This window comes from Pholcus phalangioides, unplaced genomic scaffold (assembly GCF_987345545.1).
Source record: "Pholcus phalangioides strain wild (caught in Gottingen) unplaced genomic scaffold, Ppha-v1.0 ptg000039l_1, whole genome shotgun sequence".
In the NCBI taxonomy this organism is placed as follows: Eukaryota; Metazoa; Arthropoda; class Arachnida; order Araneae; family Pholcidae; genus Pholcus; species Pholcus phalangioides.
Window position 1 is genome coordinate 23059790 of NW_028301625.1, and position 22177 is coordinate 23081966.

Here is a 22177-nt window from a genome sequence, read left to right on the forward strand (position 1 = left end):
TTGTTTGATTTTTTTCCATCCAGATAAATTATGAAATTTTAATTTATTTTCCTCGAGGTGGTTTTAAAACTTTTTCGTTTCTGCTTAGGAATTAAGTTTTTTTATGTGTCCCAAAGGGACCAGAATTTTTCCACTAGCGATCAGGAGCTATCACGTACGTTGCTCAGCAGCCATCGTATCGGGAGCTAATTTCAAATGCAAATTCATTCGTCTTCCATCATGCTCTTGTCCTCATCTCTTCTTCTAGCCATCCTCCACTTTATCCTGTTCAAGGCTGTGGCGCCCTGTGCCATGTTATGCCAGGCTTTGCTACTTAGAAGCGAGTGAGAGAGTAAAGAAAAATTCATAAATATTTCCACGTCTTGTGTTCTTTGCGTTGAAAAAAAAAAAACTTTTTCTCCTGCGGCCTACGACGAGAAACTTTTTATATGAATTTATGAAATATACGATAGTTTTTCCCACATTCCTTAGCAATTTCGACCCCTTTCAACTCACCCTTCTCATTCTACCCTGTGTATGAAGAACCATCTAGTACTCGGAATCATTGGGAGCTAAAAGAAATGAGAGTGTGGACGTTGCCCGCCGTTTGTTGTTAAAGCTTTAGATCGATGGAAAAAGCAAAAAAAGTTTGTAGTAAAAATAAAATCTTAGATTCTAAGCTTTGACAACTTTATATCCTATGCTGGAAACAATAAAATTTTATTGCGGCCGTTGGCAAGCTAAAGCTTTGATGAGACCCGCTGTCCAACATTGCAAGCTTCAGAAGCAGCTGTAAACGACAAGCTCCGAATCCACAATAAAGCCTTATGTTTTATTTTTTTTGGTAGCTTTTTATGCGGTTCGAAAAATAAACAACCGTGGCATAATGCCAATATTTATGATCTAAGTTATGATTAGCTTCAAACGCTTTTTTGTTTTTAGCTTAAAGAATTTAATAGAGTTTTGAAAAATAAAACTACAATTAAAACTGACCCCGTGATAATAATTAAATGATAATAATAAAACAAAGATGTTGTTGTTGTCATTCAGATTTAAGTCTTGAATATGAATAAAAATTAAAAATATTGCAGTGTCTCTCGGAATTTAATGTATTTTTTTAGAATAAAACCACCGCTGTAAAAGTAATTTTATAAAAATTCAAGCATGTGACACAATTTTTCAGAAAAAAGATAACTTGTACGTATATTCTTGTACGTACATACTTGTACGTCTGTTACTTCATATATTCCACCAAAAACTTTTGCTGGAAAATTTAAACCTTATGTTAAATATTTTGGATAGATTTTCAATAATTTGTGAAAATTTATCGATATGATGTTTGAAATTCAAACGATAATTCAAATTAATATTTTTAGGCTTTGATTATATGGCAGAGTTTTTTAAAATTGTCTTTTACGAAATAAAAATCATCTGAAACAGGGATTTTTGTAGTTTTTACCTTCACGATACCATTGAGAATGAAATAAGAATTTCAAATGTCTTATTCCGAGGCACTTATTTCGTCAAATACAGCATAATTGAAAAAATATTAAAATGTAATTTTTTTACTCAACATCGTTTCCACATTATTTAATACTCTCATACGTAGTGAAAATTTCAAACAAAAATTTTTCAAATCAAAAAAATTTCAACCACATCTAACTGCTCTCTTCAAAAGTAATTTCTCAATGCCGTCCCAACAGTTGTTTATTACAAAATAACTATCGAATACACCATTGAGATACGAACATAATACAAAAAATTCATTTTAATATATAATTATTTTTAAAGAAAAAAATATTAATATATTTTCAGAATTACTATTAAAAAGCCAGATAGTACGCATTTTAGGTCGGTCTAAAGCAAATAAGCACTTCAGTAAAAAAAAAAAAATTTCTCGTGAAAATTGCAGTGATCTAATGAAAGATAAAAGCCCAGTGTAAATAATGAGGCAAACCATTAATTATGTATGTTACAAAGTAAACATGGAAAAACTGAAAAAAAAGGAATAAAGAAAAAAAAAATATCTGTTAAAGCCACAGAAAAAAAATTGGACTTCATAACCAGATAAAACAATTTTTGAAACTCAAGCGAGCATTAGCTATGCTCCGTGGTTCGTGAACATTAAACGCTCACTTATAAATATATATAAAAAAAATATACATATATATATATATATATATATATATATATATATATATATAATTTTTTTTACTCTTTTAACGTAGAAAAGTGGTCAGAAATGCAAATATTTGCTCCGTTTTCAAAGTTTTTTTTTTACCGGTTTTTTTTTTTCCATGCAAAAGTTTTTTCCTCTTGTAAAATTTCTTCATAATTTGATGAGAGTAGAATGTATTCCGAAAATATTTTCTATAAAAATTGAAAAAAAATAATAATTGATATGAATTCGAAGTGAAGTACAGTACTTCATGTATATACGCGTTTTTTTTTTTAAAAATGTAACTTACGATGGAATAATTGTTCAAAAATGTATAGCTCAGATGCTTAGCACATGTCTGATATTAAAGCGTTTGTTGTGTGGCCAGGAATACACTATAAAAGTCTCAGAAAGGTTCTTTCAGAAAACTTGAAAAATACAACCATTTTTACATTCGCGTGAATGTAACCATAATATAATAAGGCTCATTGGTTTTATACGAGATCTTTCATCAAACTTTTATAGTGTTATCCCGGTCTTAGGCATTATTTCGGGCGAAGAAATATTAACATGAAAGTGAATAATTTACGTAAAGAAACGTGAACAACGCACCAGTGAATGCATCGTAATTACACATAGAAATGAGTAAGGACGGGATTACACTATAAAAGTTTGATAAAACATCTTTTACAAAACTTGAAAAAAACAACAACTACTAAGCGTATCGGTTACATTCGCTGGAATACAACCGATACGCTTATTGGTTGTATTTTTCAAGTTTTATAAAACCACTTTCTACAACTTTTATAGTGTAATGCCGGCCTTAGATTTGTATAAACTGAGTGCAAGATATGATCTTACACTGTTTGTGTGTGACGAGTCACAACACAAAGTAAAAACAGGAAAAAAAAATAGGCGTATCCAAAAAAAATGAAATGGTATTAATATGGCGTTGTATGACCTCGTAATGTTATACAACACTGGTAATGATTTTGAATCATGAAAAAAAAACCAAAACGAAATGAAAATTAACGTCTATAAGTCCCGGGGGGGGGGGGGGGAATTACACTATAAAAGTATTATAAAAGGTCTTTTACAAAACTTGAAAAATAAAACAACCAACAAGCCTATTGGTTACATTCACTCGAATGTATCCGATACGCTTATTGGTTGCATTTTTTAAGTTTATAGAACTTGGATAAAACTTTTATAGTGCAATCCCGACCTAACAAGGATAAAGGTAATAAGACTATATTATCAGAGTATATATATATATATAATGGGTAAAGCTAATAAGTCTATAAATAATAACCGTCTATAACAAGGCGTTGTTAATTTTCCATGTTCTACGGATCTCTTGTACCAGTAAAGTGAAGGACACGGACCCGCGTTTTCAGAATAGTAATTTAAAATATTTTAATAAAATTATAAGTTATATAGTAAAATAACTGTTAAAATAAAAAAAAGGATACAGTAATATAAGGTTCTTTCTTCCTCAGTGCTGTAAACAGTACGGACATAAATATACGGACTTCATATACAGGAGTTTTCAAATTGAAATGCTGATTGATTGTTCTTCAATTCAAGATCACGGACCCTCTAAAATCTCTCGAAGGACCCTTGGACCTCAGATCTACAACTATGACACCCTGACGCAAGGAATTTCATTCTTCAATGACTTAACAGTTCTTGCAGTGCTAGACTGTAAGCAGATACATCTTTCTACAAAATACTATATAATAGTTTTGTATCATTTTGTGAATTCAATGTATTAGTGAAACAATAAATGTATTTCAGACAAGTTCGTTTTTCTATTATTACAGATTAAATTCATGCGGTTTCAATAATAAGTAAATTCAATGGCATCGGGTTGGACGACAGCCTTGAGTAAAACGGGAGCCCCAAATAATCAAAATTATTCAATATGATTTTTTAACATTTTTTAACATTTCCTACTTTAGTATTTAATTTTATTTTGTTATTGGGTATTCGATTAAATTATTTATCAATAAAGGCCATTTTTGCTGTTGAAAAGAAGGGTGTTAGCCAAACTCCTTTAAGGAGTCTCCTAACTTTTAACATGGTAAAAAATTTTCTTAAATAGAAATATTATTAAAAACATTATATTTGTGTGTGTGCATTAATTTATTTAAAATTTTACCACAAATATTTGATTCCGTGTGCTATCCTATGCCCGTACAAAATTTTACATATCTGCAATACTTAATTTTTTTACAAATTTTCAAAAAATGCATTAAAAACAGCTTGCGCGCATGATAAAATTGCATGAAATCAATGTAATTGAATGAAAAACAATTCAAAATGAAGATAACTGCTCAATTCGTAAAAAGATGAAAAGATTGAGATTTTATCGACCCGATCTTATTCAAATTAAATTTTAAATTTTAAAAACGTTTGAAAATGTTTTATATCATCAAGTATTTATTAATGGATCTCTCTCAAATCTTTTTCGTCATTTTATAAACCGAACAGTTTTCTTTATTTTGAATCAATTTTTATTCAACAACATTGATGTCATGTTATTTTATCACGCGGTCAAGCTGTTTTTAATGTGAACATTTTTTGAAAATATGTAAAAAGTTAAGTGTTAGAGATATGTAAAATTTTTTACTGGCATGACATAGCATACACAATCAAATATATGTAGTAAAAATATGAAATAAATTAATGAATATATAAATAATATTTTTAATAATACTTCTACATAAGAAAGTTCCTTACTATGTTAAAAGGTAGGAGACCTATCAAACAATTAATATTTCACATACAAAAAAATTTATATTTAACATTGAAATAGATATTTTTTGTGAGAGTGTTGGAAATAATTTCATATGTATAATATATAATAATCAAATAGAAGAATGTAAGGCTATCGGGGATGTCCGTCGCAGATGTAAACGGAAAATATTAATTGGATTCTCTCTAATCGTAGTTAAGAAATAAAAAAATAATTAATAATTATATATATATATATATATATCATAAGCAGAGAAATTCATTATTTTAAAATAAACCAAAAATGAATACACGATCTTCTAGTTTCAATTATTGTTACGAAAGCTATAAAATATTAAACATTAAGAGGTTATTGAACGATCTTCTCACAGATCGTGTATCTAAAATTTGGCTCCGGTCACAATTTTCATGACGAGATCATTCGCTTGAAAGAATTATAATAAAAAAAAAATGAATAAAAAATATTTTTAATGGAAAGGAAAGATCTATTTGGTAACATTTAGGTCTAGACGAAAAAAAAAAAAGTAACGATAATAAAAATATATTGAAAAGAGAACGGAATTTGCGGAAATGTGCGGAGTTCGTGCCTCGGCGCTCTCCGAGATCCATTCTCTAGAAATTGAATAATTATTATGTTTTCAAGAAACCCTTCTCCAGCTGCTACCGCCGTCTTGTGGCTGAAGATTCCGTGGCGGTCAAAATGAAGTGAATAAGGTCCGGGACGGAAACTAGAATCATATCTCCGCGAACTAAAGCCGGTGAAACATCTCTCCAGAAATTGAACGTAGATCAATTTCTATATAGCAAAAATTAACATCTAAAATAATTATTTCTATAACTACTGATGTTATAGATATAGAAACGGTACATTCGATTTATGAAAAAATGATAATTTGAGTGAGATTTTAAGAAATATAATTAATTAATTTTTAAAGTGGACGTAATCACAAAATATTTCTCTAATGAATTCTGATAATCGGAAGTATCTCGTGGAAATTTCAAACGATAACATATAAAACAGAGTATATAAGATTTCCAACTTTATCCCGTTTTTTTCTTTTTATCCGGATCAATCTCCAGAAGTTTGTGTATTCCCGGACGGGAAGAGTCGCCAATTGACGTCGCCAAAGAGGAGGAGCTAACATAAGAATATAATTCTCTTTCCAGCCTTGGTCCTGCCAGAGATGTTACTAGTGATTCAGAGAGTATATGAACTTGTACGTCCACATGGTGATAAATAGACTTCGTTCACTTTGAAACTTTTATTGTGCACAAGGAACGACAACAACAAGTGAAAAAAAAAAATATTTTTCTTTTATTGTTTCGTCAGAAACATCAAAAACAGTGCGCAAAAAAAGTGGACATTGTTAAAACTATGTGCTTTAAAAGCTTCCTTTGCTCTATTATACTTTTACTGTCCAGTGCTCATCTCCCAAAAGAACATGTGCTTTTTGTTCATGTAATATCGTGCGGTTTTAGTCGCAATTAAGTCACTGTTGCTTTAATTTGTTGAGAGAGAGAAAAATTCCATATGTGGTCGCTCAGCAACTTCATTGCACTCTTTAGTCTTTTGCTATTTGGTTTCGGCAACGTAGAAGGTAAGTGTCACATCAATCTGTACAAATATAAAATCAAAATTATGTTTCATTTAATACATATTTCTATTTTTCCTCACGACTCGTAAAAAATAATATTATTTATATAACATACTTAGAATTTGAAAAATATATAAATTTATATATTTCAAAAATAAAACACGGGCGAGTCTTACAACGATTGATTTTATTAATAACTTACCATTGATTATAACACATCAATAGATGTGATTTGACAATATTAAAAAATATTGATTATATTTTAGTGAATATAAATGCAAGAAATCGTCAGACATATATGAAATGAGACTTATACGATTTTTTTTTTTGAATCCGCTTATTTACTTCACTATAATATGAAGTTTCTGTGAAGGGCTTCATGAAAAGTATAAAAGAATTTAGATGTGGTTTGAAATTTTCGAAAATGGTGAGCATTTTTCGTAGAAAACTTGAATGTAACATATATAACGTTAGCGTAACGTAGAAAACTTGAATGTTACGTGAATGTAAAATATATATCCAAGTTTTTTTATTTTTTAATTAGATTTTTTATACAAAAAAATGATTGTTTATTACTTTTAGGTGTGAAGAATTAATAGTTTAATCCGCTGTTGTGTTTTTACGCGGTAAAAATGTGTGGGTAATCATTCGCGAAATCTTACAGGAGATGAAGTCATAAGCTCTCACTAATCGGATTAGCTTTGACTTGCCGCTTGTTTGACGAATAAATCTTTAAATTCTGAATTGTTCTGCTATAAAAAAAGAGTTTTAAAATCTTGTGGATGAAATTAATACGTTATTTTAAGGTTTTGAAAATGCCCTAATGAAAATAATGAAAAATTAGGCAAAATTAATTAAGATAAGATTCATTTTTTTAATATTACTATATACTTTGCGTGATATCTTTAGCTCGTTTGGAGAATCACATTATTCTAATCGGGCAAAAGGATTTTGCAGTGTAACACGAATTTTTAAGAGTTAATAAAAAAAATTGTATTTTGAAAATTAGTTTTTCTTTTTAAAAAAATAGAAATTACACCATTAGATTTGTTTTTGATGTAAGAAATGCTAAAAAATATTTGTGACTACCAAGAGATATTAATTTGACATGCGAAAGTATCTCAAAAATTTTATATCAAAGATGAAATTTTCAGCCACGCGTAATGTTCTAAGATATATTTCGTTGATAACTATCGCAGTTTTATCCATCCGTAATAGTTATTGACGATGTAAGAATTTACCTGAGACGAACAGAATAACACTAATTTTGGATTTTCCTTATACCCGGAGATTTAAAAATATCTTCTTTAATACTAATATTTCCCATGCTGTGTAGAATACGTAACTGAATAATTACAGAGCTGAATATTGAGAAACATTCCCGAATATTTGAATATAGATGGAAGTAATTTTACTCGTGAACAAAATTTCATTCACAGATGTACATTTAACAAAGATGATTCGACTTTCTAATATTAATGCGTATTACTTTGCGAGATATTCATACTCTCACACTTAGAGCGATAGTGAAAATTTTAATGGTTACATGTTGTATACACGGATACAATGTGTTATGACGTGACAAAAAAATATGATGATGTGGTTGTTGATTCATTGAATGCCAGAAGCTGGCGCATCTCTATCTAGAAGATATTATTTTTCCCAGCGAACATTGCAGACTATTTTCTTTCATACAGCAGTCTTGGACAGAAGTTCTTGAGATACGCTCTCGCTTATTTCTATCCAGCGAAAGGAGAAAAAAAGAAATAATAAGAGGCAGGAAAGAGATGTTTGCTTTCCTGAAAGGTATTCCACGGTAGAACCGAATGGTATTTATCTGCCTGGGTGAGCAAAAACTCACAGTAGAATATATATACATACACGCACACAAACACTGGAATATTGCGTAGAGCAAGAGGGCAACCAAACTACTAACGCTGCGGGCACAAAAGCGAGGAATCCTTGAAATAACATCTTCTTGACTTTATTTTGAAACGAATTGTTATCTTTCTTGTACGTACAACACGCAATAGAATATAGAACACATGACTAGTATTCACATACTATCACGCTCTCACAGAATACTTGAATTATTCTTCTACATTGAACAATTTTTTCGAAAAACTTTATGTACTGTTTTATGTTTCTATCCTAGCCTAATTTGGTGTTTTATTTATCTTTTTGTTGACACTTAATTATTTCTAGAGGAACAGTCATAAAAAATAAAGAACGAGAATCCTGTCTGCATTACAGCTGCGTTTGTTGGTGCATTTAATGATTCTTTTTTCTTCTTAACCCTCTAGGTCCCGTATATATTTGAATATACATGGAAAATACATAGTAAAAAAACGCCATTATACCAATTTCTTTGTTGAATTTTTTGGTACTTTAGAGGGTATATCTTCTAGTATCATTTCCGTACAAGATACGGCTATATATAAATACAGTATTTCTCTTTTAACTAGAAAGAGTTGAACCCTTGTCGGTGTCATTTTTGAGAGCTGTTGAAATTTTACGTGTTCCGAGATTTATAAAATCACACAAAATTGAGTGGATTAGAAATGCCATTCAAGGTAAAAACTATTCAACTTTTCTAAGCAAGATTTCATCTGTTTACAGATAACATCAAAAACAAGGCAAACTCTATATTTTACTCTAATAATCGACCATTTTAGCTAATTAAAAAATCCAGTCTAGTTAATTAAGTGGCTGTGTATTGTTTCAATTAAAAATATGCTAACAGCATCAATTTGCATTCTTTTTTGTATAATTTTTTTCAATACGTTTTTAAGGGGTGATCCATAAAGGGCTAATAATAAACAATTTTTGGTATAGAAACGTTTGAAATCACACTGCAAAAAACGTAGGTTGTTCAAAGAACGGATCTGATGCAATGAATCACATTAAATTAAGTGATTTTAAAATTTCGTTTCCCAGTTTTCGTTCGATAAAGTTTTATAATAAAGTATAAGAAAGTATCATTGCCATAAATTTGGAATAATCGGCTATAAATTTCGGAGTAGCGATATGCATCCGACGTTAGAGTGGGAAGAATTGTCAGGAAAAGAAAACATTCAGGGGGGAAAAAGCGTTGTCTTGGCATACATAAAACATAAAATATTGACGGTAAAATAGGAAACCGCCAACTGTGAACACTGTGGCCGTAGATGTGTTTTGAGAGAGGTAGTTCTACGTATCATTCATCATGTACTTCGGTTACGAATATCAATGCTTTCCAACAGAAGATGACAGCAAGAGTTTTCCTCCCAGAAGCGATTTCGTGAAATTCTAACAGCTACAATAACACATAACCATTCATATTTTGCGCACATCAATGTTTAGTTTTTGACTAGGACTTTCCCGTCGGATAACCTATAAATTTATGATTACTTTTAATTATATTATACGTGATTCAATATATATGAATGTTTAACTCGTTCACTGTTCATTTCTCCTATAAAAGTACTGAAAAATAAAAACATAAAAACTAACATAAATTGATGCTGTTGACATATTTTTAATTGAAACAACACACCTACACAGCAATTTGATTAATTAGAGTGGATTTTTTAATTATCGAAAATGGTTAATTAAAGTAAAATATACAGTGTGCATACATTTTATTTCGGCTTGTAATGACTATAAAAAATGTATTTTCTAAAACACCAAAAAAATTGAGAGAAGAAAGTGGTATAATGGGCGTTTTGACCTTATAATTTACCGGGCACCATAGAGCAGTGTTTCTGAATCAGTGGGGCCATATAGCTTCTCACCTTGTGGTCTTGAGATACTCCAGCGGAGGGTTATGGGTGAAAATCGAGTTGAAGGGGGGTCATGAAAAGCTGATAAGGGGACGGGGGAACACAAAGAACTGTGGAAAAAAATTGAGATGTAAGAAAGAAATGAATCTTTAAGTGAAATATAATGGGGGAAAAAAGTGTGACTACTTTTTACCACCATTATGAGTGTGTATTAGAATGAAGCAGAACTGCCCGTAGATTCATAGCTGTCTTAACACATGTGCCCACCCGGACACAGCCCGGGGCTTTAAGTGCGTAAGGGGCTCCAGAACATCTTCTTGTCCGAGCTGTTGAGATGACACAGCTAGAACCCTCCAGAAAAACTCTTAATGAATCAGAGGGGATCAACCTAACTCATGAAATTTTTTCTCAACATCGATTCGCCCAAAAGAATCAAATGAATAAGTAGAAGGGTTTCTCTCCTTGATGGGGGGGGGGGGGCTGCGAGAAAAAAAAATTGTCCGAAGTAAGCTCTGCGCGAAGTCGCACCTCGTTCCACGGCTTGGGGTCCCCTAAAAATATTATACCACCCTGTATATACACACACATACAGGGTGGGTAAAAAAGTCCGTAGAAACTTTAAAAATTCATAAAAATAACCGAAATAAATACAGTTTGCAGGGTTAGCATCGCTAGGTCACGGGAATTTTTTTAAGACAGAAGAAAAATAACTTAAAACAGCCGATAGGTGGTGCTGACTTACACAAGTCAAAGAGAAGATACGCAAATAACGAACAGAATGCCTCCAAATCGTTTATTACAGCAGTATGTCTTCCACATGACAACCACCACAGGGGATAACACATTGTAGGCGAGTCACAAATCCAGCAACGGCAGAGTGAAGCAGGTCCGGATGTATACATGACACCTCTCGGAAGATCGCATCATTCAGTTCCGAGAGATTGGATGGACCGGATCGATACACCCAGGATATCAAATATCCCCCCTAACCAGAAGTCTGCCGGTGTCAAATCTGGAGACCGAGGAGGCCATGGGAACCTGCAACGCCTGCTAATGATTTTGTCTTCCCCTAACGTCTGTATCAGGAATGCTTTGACCGGAGTAGCAGTGTGACTAGTTCCTCCATCTTACATAAACGTGATGGTAGAAAAGGAACGTACATAAACGTTCTCGCGTAGAAGCGTTAAATAACGCTGGAATTTCACCGTAGCCGTTTTCCGCCCATTTACTGGACACTGTGTTTCAAAGAAGAAGGGTCCTATGATGAACGAACTTGTGAACCCACACCACACTGTCACTTTTGGGGAATGCAATGGTTTCTACGTGTACTCACATGGATTAGGCGTCACCTAAAGTTTTTTAAATTTCTCACAAAATTTCATAAAATACTGTAGTTAGAACAATATACGTGATAGACCTTAGATTTTGGTTCATAATCTCAACCATATATAGCAGAATATGGTATTATAGTTTCGTAAATAATACAATGAATAGAGTTTTAGCAATCATGTTCAAAATCAAGCAAAATGTCAAAAATATCATTCATTTAAAGCAAACGTTTAAAGTTTTTATTTACAAATTACTTGTATGTAAAAACGCAACACTTAAGTGAACGTAATTTTGATTCTAAGCGTCATATAAACAAAACACGGTCTCGCAACAAATAAGGCTTTCATAAAAAAATGGGGGAAAAATATAAATAAAATAAAAATCGATATTTTCTTCCAAAATGACGTTTTCAACGTAGTCGGATACCTTAAATGAGCATACATTTAAAAAAAAAAGAACATTATAAATAAAAGTTTACAGAATTTTTTTTTTACAAAAATTTAGTTTATTTATGTATAGTTTCTGACAGCTGAAAAAAATTGAGTTTAAGAAAAGTGGAAAAAACATATTGCCCATATATATATATATATTTATACGATTGGCAAAAATGCTGTATGCAAGGAAATTAAGTGCATCTGATTTTACATAAAATCTGCAGTCAGCAGTACGGAGGAAAAAGTCAGATCTACAAAATTTCCCCTGGGTGCTATAAGAGAGGAAAAGCAGTTTCCCATCTTCAAATCTCCGATTCCGTCTGCTGCGGAAGCACCAATACCCAATAGGGGATGTGCACGAGGAATTGAACGCATCAAACTTAAAGATCATCATTGATGCTACGAACATGCCATCGAAAGTTCTTTTCCCGAGACCTGGAACACAGGAAAAAAAGCAAATGTAATGATGTCTCCAGTGCATTCGAATTGGAAAATAATTCCTGGATGTGAACGTTAGAAGGGGAAAAATGATTTTTTCCAGTGGAAATCATCAGTATATCCATAGGAATGTTTTCTTGTCGATATGAAATGTTTGAATGAGTATCAAAGCATCAAAGTAATTGTATCAATTGTATCAAAGTAATTATCAAGACAATATGTTTTTTAGCCATTTTTACCAATAATCGATTTCCGAGGCAACGATTGATGAGCTTAACTAATTATACACAATTATGCATGGAAATTATTTAGGTATATTTTTTCAACCCTGTATGGTTTATCCCCATGGAAACGTGTTAAAAACATTTTCTTTTTATAAAAAGGGATGTAAATTGGTGCTGTTATCATATTTTTAATTGATACATTGCATCAACACTGCAACTTAACTGATTAGAGTGGATTTTTTATTGCTAAAATGGTCAATTATGGGTAAAAATATAGAGTTTGCCTTGATTTTAATGTTATCTGTAAACAGATAAAATCTTGCTTAGCAAAGGTGAATCCTCTCAATTTTGTGTGATGTTATAAATCACCGAACCCGTAAAATTTCAGCAGCTCACAAAATATGACACCGGCAAGGCATCTAACTTAAGAACGCACCAAACTTAAAGATCATCACCGATGCTACGAACATGCCGTCGAAAGTTCTTTTCCCTAGACCTGGAACACAGGAGAAAAAGCAAATGTAATGATGTCTTCAGTGCATTCGAATTGTAAAATAATTCCTAGATATGAAAGTTAGAAGGGGAAGAAAATATTCCGTGGCAATTATAAGTATATCCATAGGTTGTATAATGTTTTCTTGTCGATATGAAAGGTTTGAATGCGAATGTGTCCTGTATCAAATTATTATCAACACAATATGTGTTTTAGTCGTTTATACCAATAATCCATTTCCGATGCAACGATTGATCAGCTGAACTAATTATACACAATAATATACAAAAATTATTAACCCTTTATGGTTCACACTCATGAAAACGTATTGAAAAATGTTTCTTTCTATAAAAACGGATGTAAATTGGTGTTGTTGTCATATTTTGTTGATATCTGTAAACAGATAAAATCACGCTTAGCAAAGTCGATAATTTTTACCTTGAACGTTATTTCCGATTCCCTCAATTTTGTGCGATTTTATAAATCTCCGAACAAGTAAAATTTCAGCAACTCACAAAAAAAAAACAAAAAAAAAACAAATAAGGAATCAACTGTAGTTCTAGATAAAAAGTATTGTAATTATAATATATAGCCGTATTTTTCACCGAAATGACATTAACAAATGTACTTCCTAAAATACCAAAAAAATTTAAGACGTAATTGGAAACATGTCTTATAAAGATTGTTATAAAGTATATTGTATAAAGATGTATAAAGATTGTTAAAACTTAGTAATTTCAGAAAAGTGAGAAAGAGAAAGCCAGAAAATTTCTTAGAATTTTTTTAAAAACCATTCTCCTAATAAAAAGTTTATTTTTCGCAGTGGAATATGTACCATGAATCATTACTTACGGAAACAAGCAAGAAAATAATGGTATAATCGGTTTTTTGACCATTTATTTGGCATGCATATACACGGGACCACAGAGAGTTAAAGCTTTTTCTTTTTGGAACACAGTGAAACCTTTCTACAATGATACTCGATGTGACGAAAAATCTCTCTTCAACGATATTTTTTCGAATCTTGAATGGAATGAATCTTAAATTCGAGAATGAAATACCGCAACATAAATGCTTTTGTTCATTATAATATTAATTATTCATAACATGTGAAATAAAAACACTACTAACCTTTTATAATTTAAATGTACACAAAAAAACGTGTTCACGTTCCTGTATCACCACTAATGACATCTCAAGGAATGGCGAGTGTTTGTTTTTCACTTTTTGAGGAAAAATGTCGATCCTTCTACTTGCTCTCTGTCATCTGTTATTCTTAAAAAAATATGTTTTTTGTGGATTATTTTAAAAATATCTATTTCCATTCCAACCTCTCAGAAAAAGGATAAAATTCAAATTTTTTAACGTTTGATCAACGATTTATATGCGTTAAATTTAAATTACGGTTAAGTTAAACCTCGCTACAACGATACTCTATATAACGATACGTCCCTCTACAGCGATATTCTTTCCAATCTTGTTTGGAATTGCCTATAGTCTAATGTTAATCTCCTTTCGATATTCTCTGATGTTCTTTAATACGAGAAATTCCTCTATAACGATATTTTTTTTATAGATTTTGAAATCGCTACACACACAACGTTATATCTTTTTTTATATTTCGCTTAAAATCACCCTCAATATCTTTTTAAGTTAATAACTAGTTTTTGTGTCCTTTCATGGGTTCTTTTATGTTGGTGTATTTTTCACTACCTACCCTCCGAAAGTGGTAATGAAGTTATCGTGAAGCTATTTCCTTCGTGATACACTAAAGTGCTGTGAGGTAAACCACTTTACAATGTTGAACAACTACTTCAATTTTATTAATCAGCCAATCAATTATAATCTTTTTTGTTGCGAAAAATACTTATAAATGTATTATATTGTGGTATGATAAATCCTTCTATAACGATATTTCTGAGGATATTTTGAAACTGCTGCAACGATATTCTTTATATTTGATCCAAAAACAACTTTCAATATATTTTTAAATTTCTCACCAGTGTTTGTGCGTTCGAGGGTTTTTAATAACATCGGTATTTTGCACTATCGACCGTGCGAAAGTGTTGATGAAACGAGAAACAACTCTAAAGGGTGAAACAGTTAACTAATCAATTAGAATATTTTTATTTAGCAAATAAAAAGTGATAAATGCATTTTACCGTGGTACACTAACAACGCCAATTCAGAAGAAATGCCAACAACACCATAAATTTGGTGTCGCTTGATAATACATGTAGTAGCCTACCTCTCGATATAACGATAACCCCCTTCCGTCAATACAGTATCGTTATATCAAGATTTCACTGAATATCCATAGGACTTTTTTTGCTAATATGATGGGTTTGAATCCGTATACAGTGATACCTAACTACAGTAGTCTTCGATATAACGATAAATCTCTCTACAATGATATTTTTTGGAAATTTATCCTTGTTTGGAATCACCTACAGTCTATAGTTAAACTGCTCTCGATACAACGATTCTTTACTACGATAAACCCCTTTATAACGATATTTTAAGAGGAGGTTTTGAAGAGCCGCTACAATAGTTTTTTACATTTCGCTCGAAAAAATATGCTTTAATATATGTATTTTTAAAATCGTCACATTTTATTTCTTGCAAGGACGTCTAATATCAGTATTTAACACCGCCCCTGATCAATGAAAATGTTGATGAAGTGTTTCAGTATCACTTTTTTGGGATAGATAGAAAAAAAAGTATATTATAACGAACCGCTTGTACAGAAACAATACATCTATGTTACTGAATTTGTTTATCAACTAATCAATTAAAATTTTTTGCAGCGAGGATGAAAAGATGCTAACAGCAGCAAAGATTTGATGGCGTGATGATAAATGTTGCCTCTCGACGATCTAACAATAATACCTCTACTACGTTATTTTCACTTGGTCTGTAGAATATCGGTATATCGAGGTTTCACTATATTATGTATCAAAGTATTATCAACTCTATACAGGGTATCCTGTAAGTCCGAATGCGTTCTTTATCGCATCAACCGCTCGTTGTAGAGGTATGGTTCCAGTTTAAAAATGCTCAAAATATGTCCAGAAATCATTCTATACCAGTTTCGAGAGTGAAAATCCTCGCCGCAACTAGATGATTGGTTAACCGGGGCAAGCACGCATTTTAGCGCCCCCTTATAATGTTGAAGGAAAGGTTAAAAGGTGAAATTTGTGCTTTCTCTGATCTAACTCCTGGGGCACCAGATACACCAGCTCCCCCATCCCAGTTGCAGTCCTGGTGGAAATACAGTGTGTAATCAGTTGCTGTCCTGTTTCTCTTGAGGAGAACAAAAAAAATCCATGTTTTTAAGGGCACTATTCGCCGAGATATTTCAATTAAAAAATGAGAGAAAATTGGGAAAGAACAACATAAACTAATGGACAACGCTTCTTTCTCTCCCATTTATGCCGATGTTTGAATTTAAATTAGAACCATGCTATACGATGAACGGTTGATGAGATAAATGCCGCATTAGGGCTTACAGGACATTCTGTATATGTTATAGCCGTTTATACTGATACTACATCTCCTATGTAATGATTGATGAGCTCAACTAATTAGACACAAAAATAATGCACGAAAATTATTTACTTAAATTTTTTAGATTTTTTTTTTTGAATCATACTTATTTTGCTCAGTTTCAGAGAATTATTATATTCAATGCTATATAGTAGTCAGTGAACGTCTTAACACTGCTAATATATAAGCGCAGTACGGTTATTAGAATAAATAATTCATACACTATCTTCGGAATTACTGTTTTTAAATTCGACCAAAATATAATTGACAATGGAATACAAGCGAATTTTTAGATAAATATGCGAGCTTAATTTTGTTATAAGAAAATTCCTCATCTTTTAGCGTCTCCGCTTATTCGAGCTGAATGTCTTACGCAAACTCCCATCGAAATGAATATTATATGAATAGTAGGTGTGCGGGACATTACGACACATAAATAATAAGGTTTTGCAAACAAGATGAACAAAAATAATAGGACTTGGTATTCTTTAGACCGCGTCACATTCGAGACAGCTCGAGTTGATACTGGATAAAATACTGTATTAGTGAATAGAAGGAATTAATTGTTGAAGAAAGCGAAAGTATTTGTCATATGATTGCTTCTATGCATGATACCCAACAATTACGCATTTAATTCCAGCATAATCTCGGCATGCAAGTTCTTCCCTCGTGGGAATTAACACAGCCGGTTGAGAGCAGCCGTCGCTTGAATCGCTGTGACTTAATCGGAAACAAATAACAGAGCGGGTGAAATGCATCCTGCTAATTGCTGCCTGTTCGTTACACACGTAATTTGTTGAAAGGAGACCATTCATTTTCTTGATGTGATAGGCAATGTGTTGGCAATCATGAAAATTATACCTCATCTAAACAAATATAAGTTTATGAACTTTTCAGAAAGAAAGCTAATTGTAATATTAGTTTATGGTTTCCACTCCCGTGTATTACACATTCATAAATTATAAAGCTTCTTGACCATGGATATAAATGTCGATAATGATTTTTAGGAAAATAAAGAGAAGTTTTCAACACACAATCCTGAACCTATGAAGTTTGAATGATGTTAATTTTCCATATTACAGATAATGCTGCTAAAATTTCATTAAACGTCACGCAGGTTCTTGGAAAAAATTTAAGGGGGGCCTCCTACCTTTTAACAACTATGCTCCAGTATAAAAATATCATTAAAAATATTACTTAATCATTCATTTATTTCAAATTTGGTTTATTTCAAAGCTTTACATATATCTTTAATACTTAACTTTTGGCAAATTTTCAAAAAATGTATTATTAACACCGTGCATGCATGATGAAATAGCATGACACCAATATAATTGAATAAAAATTGATTCAAAGTAAAAAAACCGTTCAGTTTATAAAATGATGAAAAAGATCGAGATTTCATTGAATTAATCTTATTTGAAATTGAATTTTAAATTTTGAAATAAAAAAAACCATATTTTATTTATAACCTAAGTATGAATGAACCTCAAATCTTTTTCGCCATTTTATAAACTGAACAATTCGTTTATTTTGAATCAGATTTTTTTCAATTGTATTGATGTCATGCTATTTTTTCATGCACGCAAAATGCTGATAATGCATTTTTTGAAAATTTGCAAAAAGATAAGTAATAAAGATATGTAAACACACATTCTATTGGCATAAAATAGCATGTACAATCGAAAATATGTGTACCAAATTTGTAATAAATCAATGGTTAAATAATATTTCTAATGTATTTCTACTAGAGCATAGTTTTTCACTATGTTAAAAAGTAAGAGACCCCCTTACTTAATTTTCGAACGTAAAATGTAGGTATGGGTATAGATGAAGTTGGTATTGTAGTGTAACTCAATATTATCAGTGACTGATGATATTGAAGAATTAATTACAGTAATTGGGGAGTGAAATACAAAGAAAAAATGTATATACTCTCACACACATAGACAAGGATGTACAGATGAATGTCAAACAGAATTTTAACCGTTATAATGAAACGTAATTTTTTACATTAAATGCGTTGTCGACGGCGGGGAACATTTACGGGTGCGGTAGCCCAAGTAGATAAGACTAATTCCGAAAAAAAATTGACTTCAAACTGCAGGTTCTGGTACAAACAGCATTCGTTTTCTAAACCTTCAAATGCTGATCTTTTTCCGAGCGGATAACTTTTTTCATAGTTGATGACACATACAGAAAGCCTGAAAAAACATTCAAAAAATCCATTTCGAATTGTACTGCTTATACAGGGCTTTAAAGAGACCGTATAGAGCCTCCAAAATCGCCCATAAAATAAATGTATTGAAGTAATATTATATTCCAAATATATATAACTACCTTCTTGTAATTTAAACTATAGTAAAAAAAATTTTGATTGCAAACTTGTAAATAAAAAGGGATTCAAGCAAAACATCTTAAAAAATTAGCGAAACCATAGCCACACATGCCCTGCAACAAGCACAGAATTGTTGTCGTTAGTTGGGACATCTACCAACAAATTCAAAATGTAAAATGGAAGGAACATGACCCCACTTTATATGCAAAGGCAATTTTGTATTTTCATCTTCAAACTGGCTGCAGAAATAAACGTCTAAAGAACCCTTTGCATATATACAAAGCTACTCATTTAAGGGTTAAAACCACATGGGTGCGATAAAGTGATTAAAGGATATATCTACTGAAAAATCATGAAAGTGTCTTCGAAAATTCCATGCGTGGGTTATTTTTATAAATATAAAATGATGAAGCAATGTGGTTTATTCCAATAATTCTCTCTTTTTTTTCTGCCGATATTTTCTATTTTTGTTCACGTTTCATACGTATAATAAAAGAGTAGTTGTAGTACCATTATACATAAAATCAAACACCATTGACCTAAAATACCTTGCCGTAGACAATGATGTTTATCGGATGGCGGTGAAACACAATCACGGTTATTAAAAAGGAAAGGAACATATCCATTTTAGATGGTGATGTAGTTTGGGAAATGGAATGTGGGGCACTTATCAGATGTTACGCCGATGACCGGATTTTAAACGTTTGGTTTTTCCCGAAACAATCAAAGACATCATCTTCTCAGTTAATAGAGAAAACTTGGTTCACAGATGACAAACGAGGAATTACCATAAATTATTTTAAAACATCAGTAACGTTTTTAGCATTTACGTCACATTATATCACAGTAATTTGCGGGTGTACCGCTTTTCAGGGAGACGGCAATTACCATTAGAGGCGAGCTCCAATCTCTGCCTACTGAGGAATTAAGCGCAGTCATTATGTTCTCGAGATTAATGGCTATGTACTTGAACTACGCAATACTGTTCTACATAAAGATATATTTTACGACTTATCATCGTTAAACGTATTGCTTTGTAGGTCTCACGTAATTGGATGTTATAATGAGAAATGGCGCGAAAGAATTAGCACTATTTTCCCTTAACACTATTCGTAACATGGGCTCGCGCAATATTTGCGATTTAAATAACAGGCTGCGCCCTGTAATTTGCTTTTTAAGTATACATACATGCATGAATACCATCTCTGAAAGAAGATAACCGAAAAGTCTCATTCCACATTCTTTTCTTGGCTATTCCACGAATCAACATGTCGCTGAGCTTTATTGATACAATTTCAAGTTCAATCTACGTAATCCCAAACCTTCTATTAGCTGCAGAAAAACAAAGTAGAATTGCTCGAGTGGGAGATTTATTCCGAATTAAATACCAAATAATTTATTCATTTTAATAATAATCCTTAAAATATAGAGAAATTCAAAATCTTTTTATCTCTTCAGTTTTATTTTATTGTTTTAAATCCACCTAACATTGCAATGACAACCAGTATAAAATTTTGATTTGTTTTGAAATAAGAAGAAAGTTATCATTCACTGCCATAATGGTATTTTTCAGAAAATTAAATTAAAATCACATTCCTTTATCGTCCCAACTTAACTAAAGATTGTGTTTTCTTTAATTAAGTTTACACGTGACTAAGAAAATTCGACAAGAAAAGAAGAATCGAAATTTAGAGGTGTATTCCTTGGGAAAAGTTTTAGATTGTCTGTAAAAAGGAATGAGGCCATGATCCATGACTAATTTCTTTAGCGAAAGGACTGGAAAAGAGAAATAAAATAGTTAATGAAATTTCTAACGGATGCATTAATCACTTTTCTCTAAAAACAAAGCTTCTAAGAAAAGTTCCATCTTGGGTAGTTCCAGTGCTAAGAAAGATTTATTTCCTTATTGACCCATCACTCAGTAATTAGCTATTTTTTTTTATGAATAATGTTACGGTCGAAGATCACTTAAGTTTTTCTTTTTGCCCCCTATCGTTTTGAAAAATTATTTATTCAAATAACAATATTGCCTATGTCATGAACTCTTCATTTAGCCTATCATAAGACACGCTGTAGTATAGGAAAGCAACATCTCAAGTATGGAAAAAGAGTAAGAGAGAGAGAAAATTTTCTAAGATATCCAGAACTTGACTTCCATTATGAAAGTGATTTTTCTTTTGAATTTTCATGCATTTTAATGAGGTCGGATAGAAAATGCTTGTAATTACTAAATAGTTCGATGATGTTGGACGTGTATGTGACTGATGAAGAGGGAAATGTTGCCCCACACAAAATGGAAGTAATTGAAGTACGGATACTAAAGCACAAAATACGATAATTAGATAGAGCCGTTGGTGCCGGGCTATTATTTCCCCTGAATGGGCTTCTTTTTTTACGAAATGTTTAGGCAATGTTAAATCTTAAGGCAACAAAGGTATGGAGAAGCAAGAACAAACATTTATTTCAAAAACTTAATTATTTTGATTTTTCTAACTTAATAACAAAGATGCATAGCGGACACTGGTGAATTCAAGATGAGTCAGTTGTCGAGAACGCAATAGAAACAATATTTTCACGTGTCTAATACTTCATCTAAACGTTAGTTTTTTGATAAGTTCTCAGACAAAGTAGGAACGCCTGTTGTCATTTGGAACTGATTTAGGTTTTTAGTTTCACATCTATTTACCCTCCTGTACACAGAGAATACAGTAGAATCCCGATTATTCGAGCCTCGATGAACTGAGTTATGGGTTATTTGGGGTACTTTCCATTAATTCGTTACAGAAGGTGCAGTAAAATTGCGTGGTAAAGGCCCAGCATCGTGACAAACTCGTTCGTCGCAGCGAGTAAAAGAGTTCTACGGGATATGACCAGTGTTTCTCAAAATGGGTGATATCGCCCTTTTGGATGGAGGGGGGGGGGAGATAGAAACTACAGACTGCATGAGATCTTATGGGTTTGCTTAATCGAGGTGGGAGGGGGGTGATAGAATTTTTATTTTCGAGAAGGGGCCCATCAGATCTATAAAGCTTGTTGCTGTCGAGTACCATAGTGCTTCCTGAAGCATTTAAAAGCACAGACAGTACTGACAGAAGACATTGAAAGATTATTTTTCAAAATACCTT

General features: G+C 32.1%; 1 protein-coding gene across 1 annotated transcript in view; it reads left to right on the forward strand.

Moving 5' to 3' along the window:
• The first annotated feature begins 6074 nt into the window (after nt 1-6074).
• LOC149065722 (lachesin-like) overlaps nt 6075-22177 on the forward strand; it is an 87255-nt gene continuing 71152 nt past the window's right edge. The window contains exon 1 of the mRNA XM_089253767.1: nt 6075-6492. Within this exon, the coding sequence (XP_089109893.1) occupies nt 6426-6492 (67 nt within the window). The 5' untranslated portion in view covers nt 6075-6425. The remainder of the gene's footprint in view (nt 6493-22177) is intronic.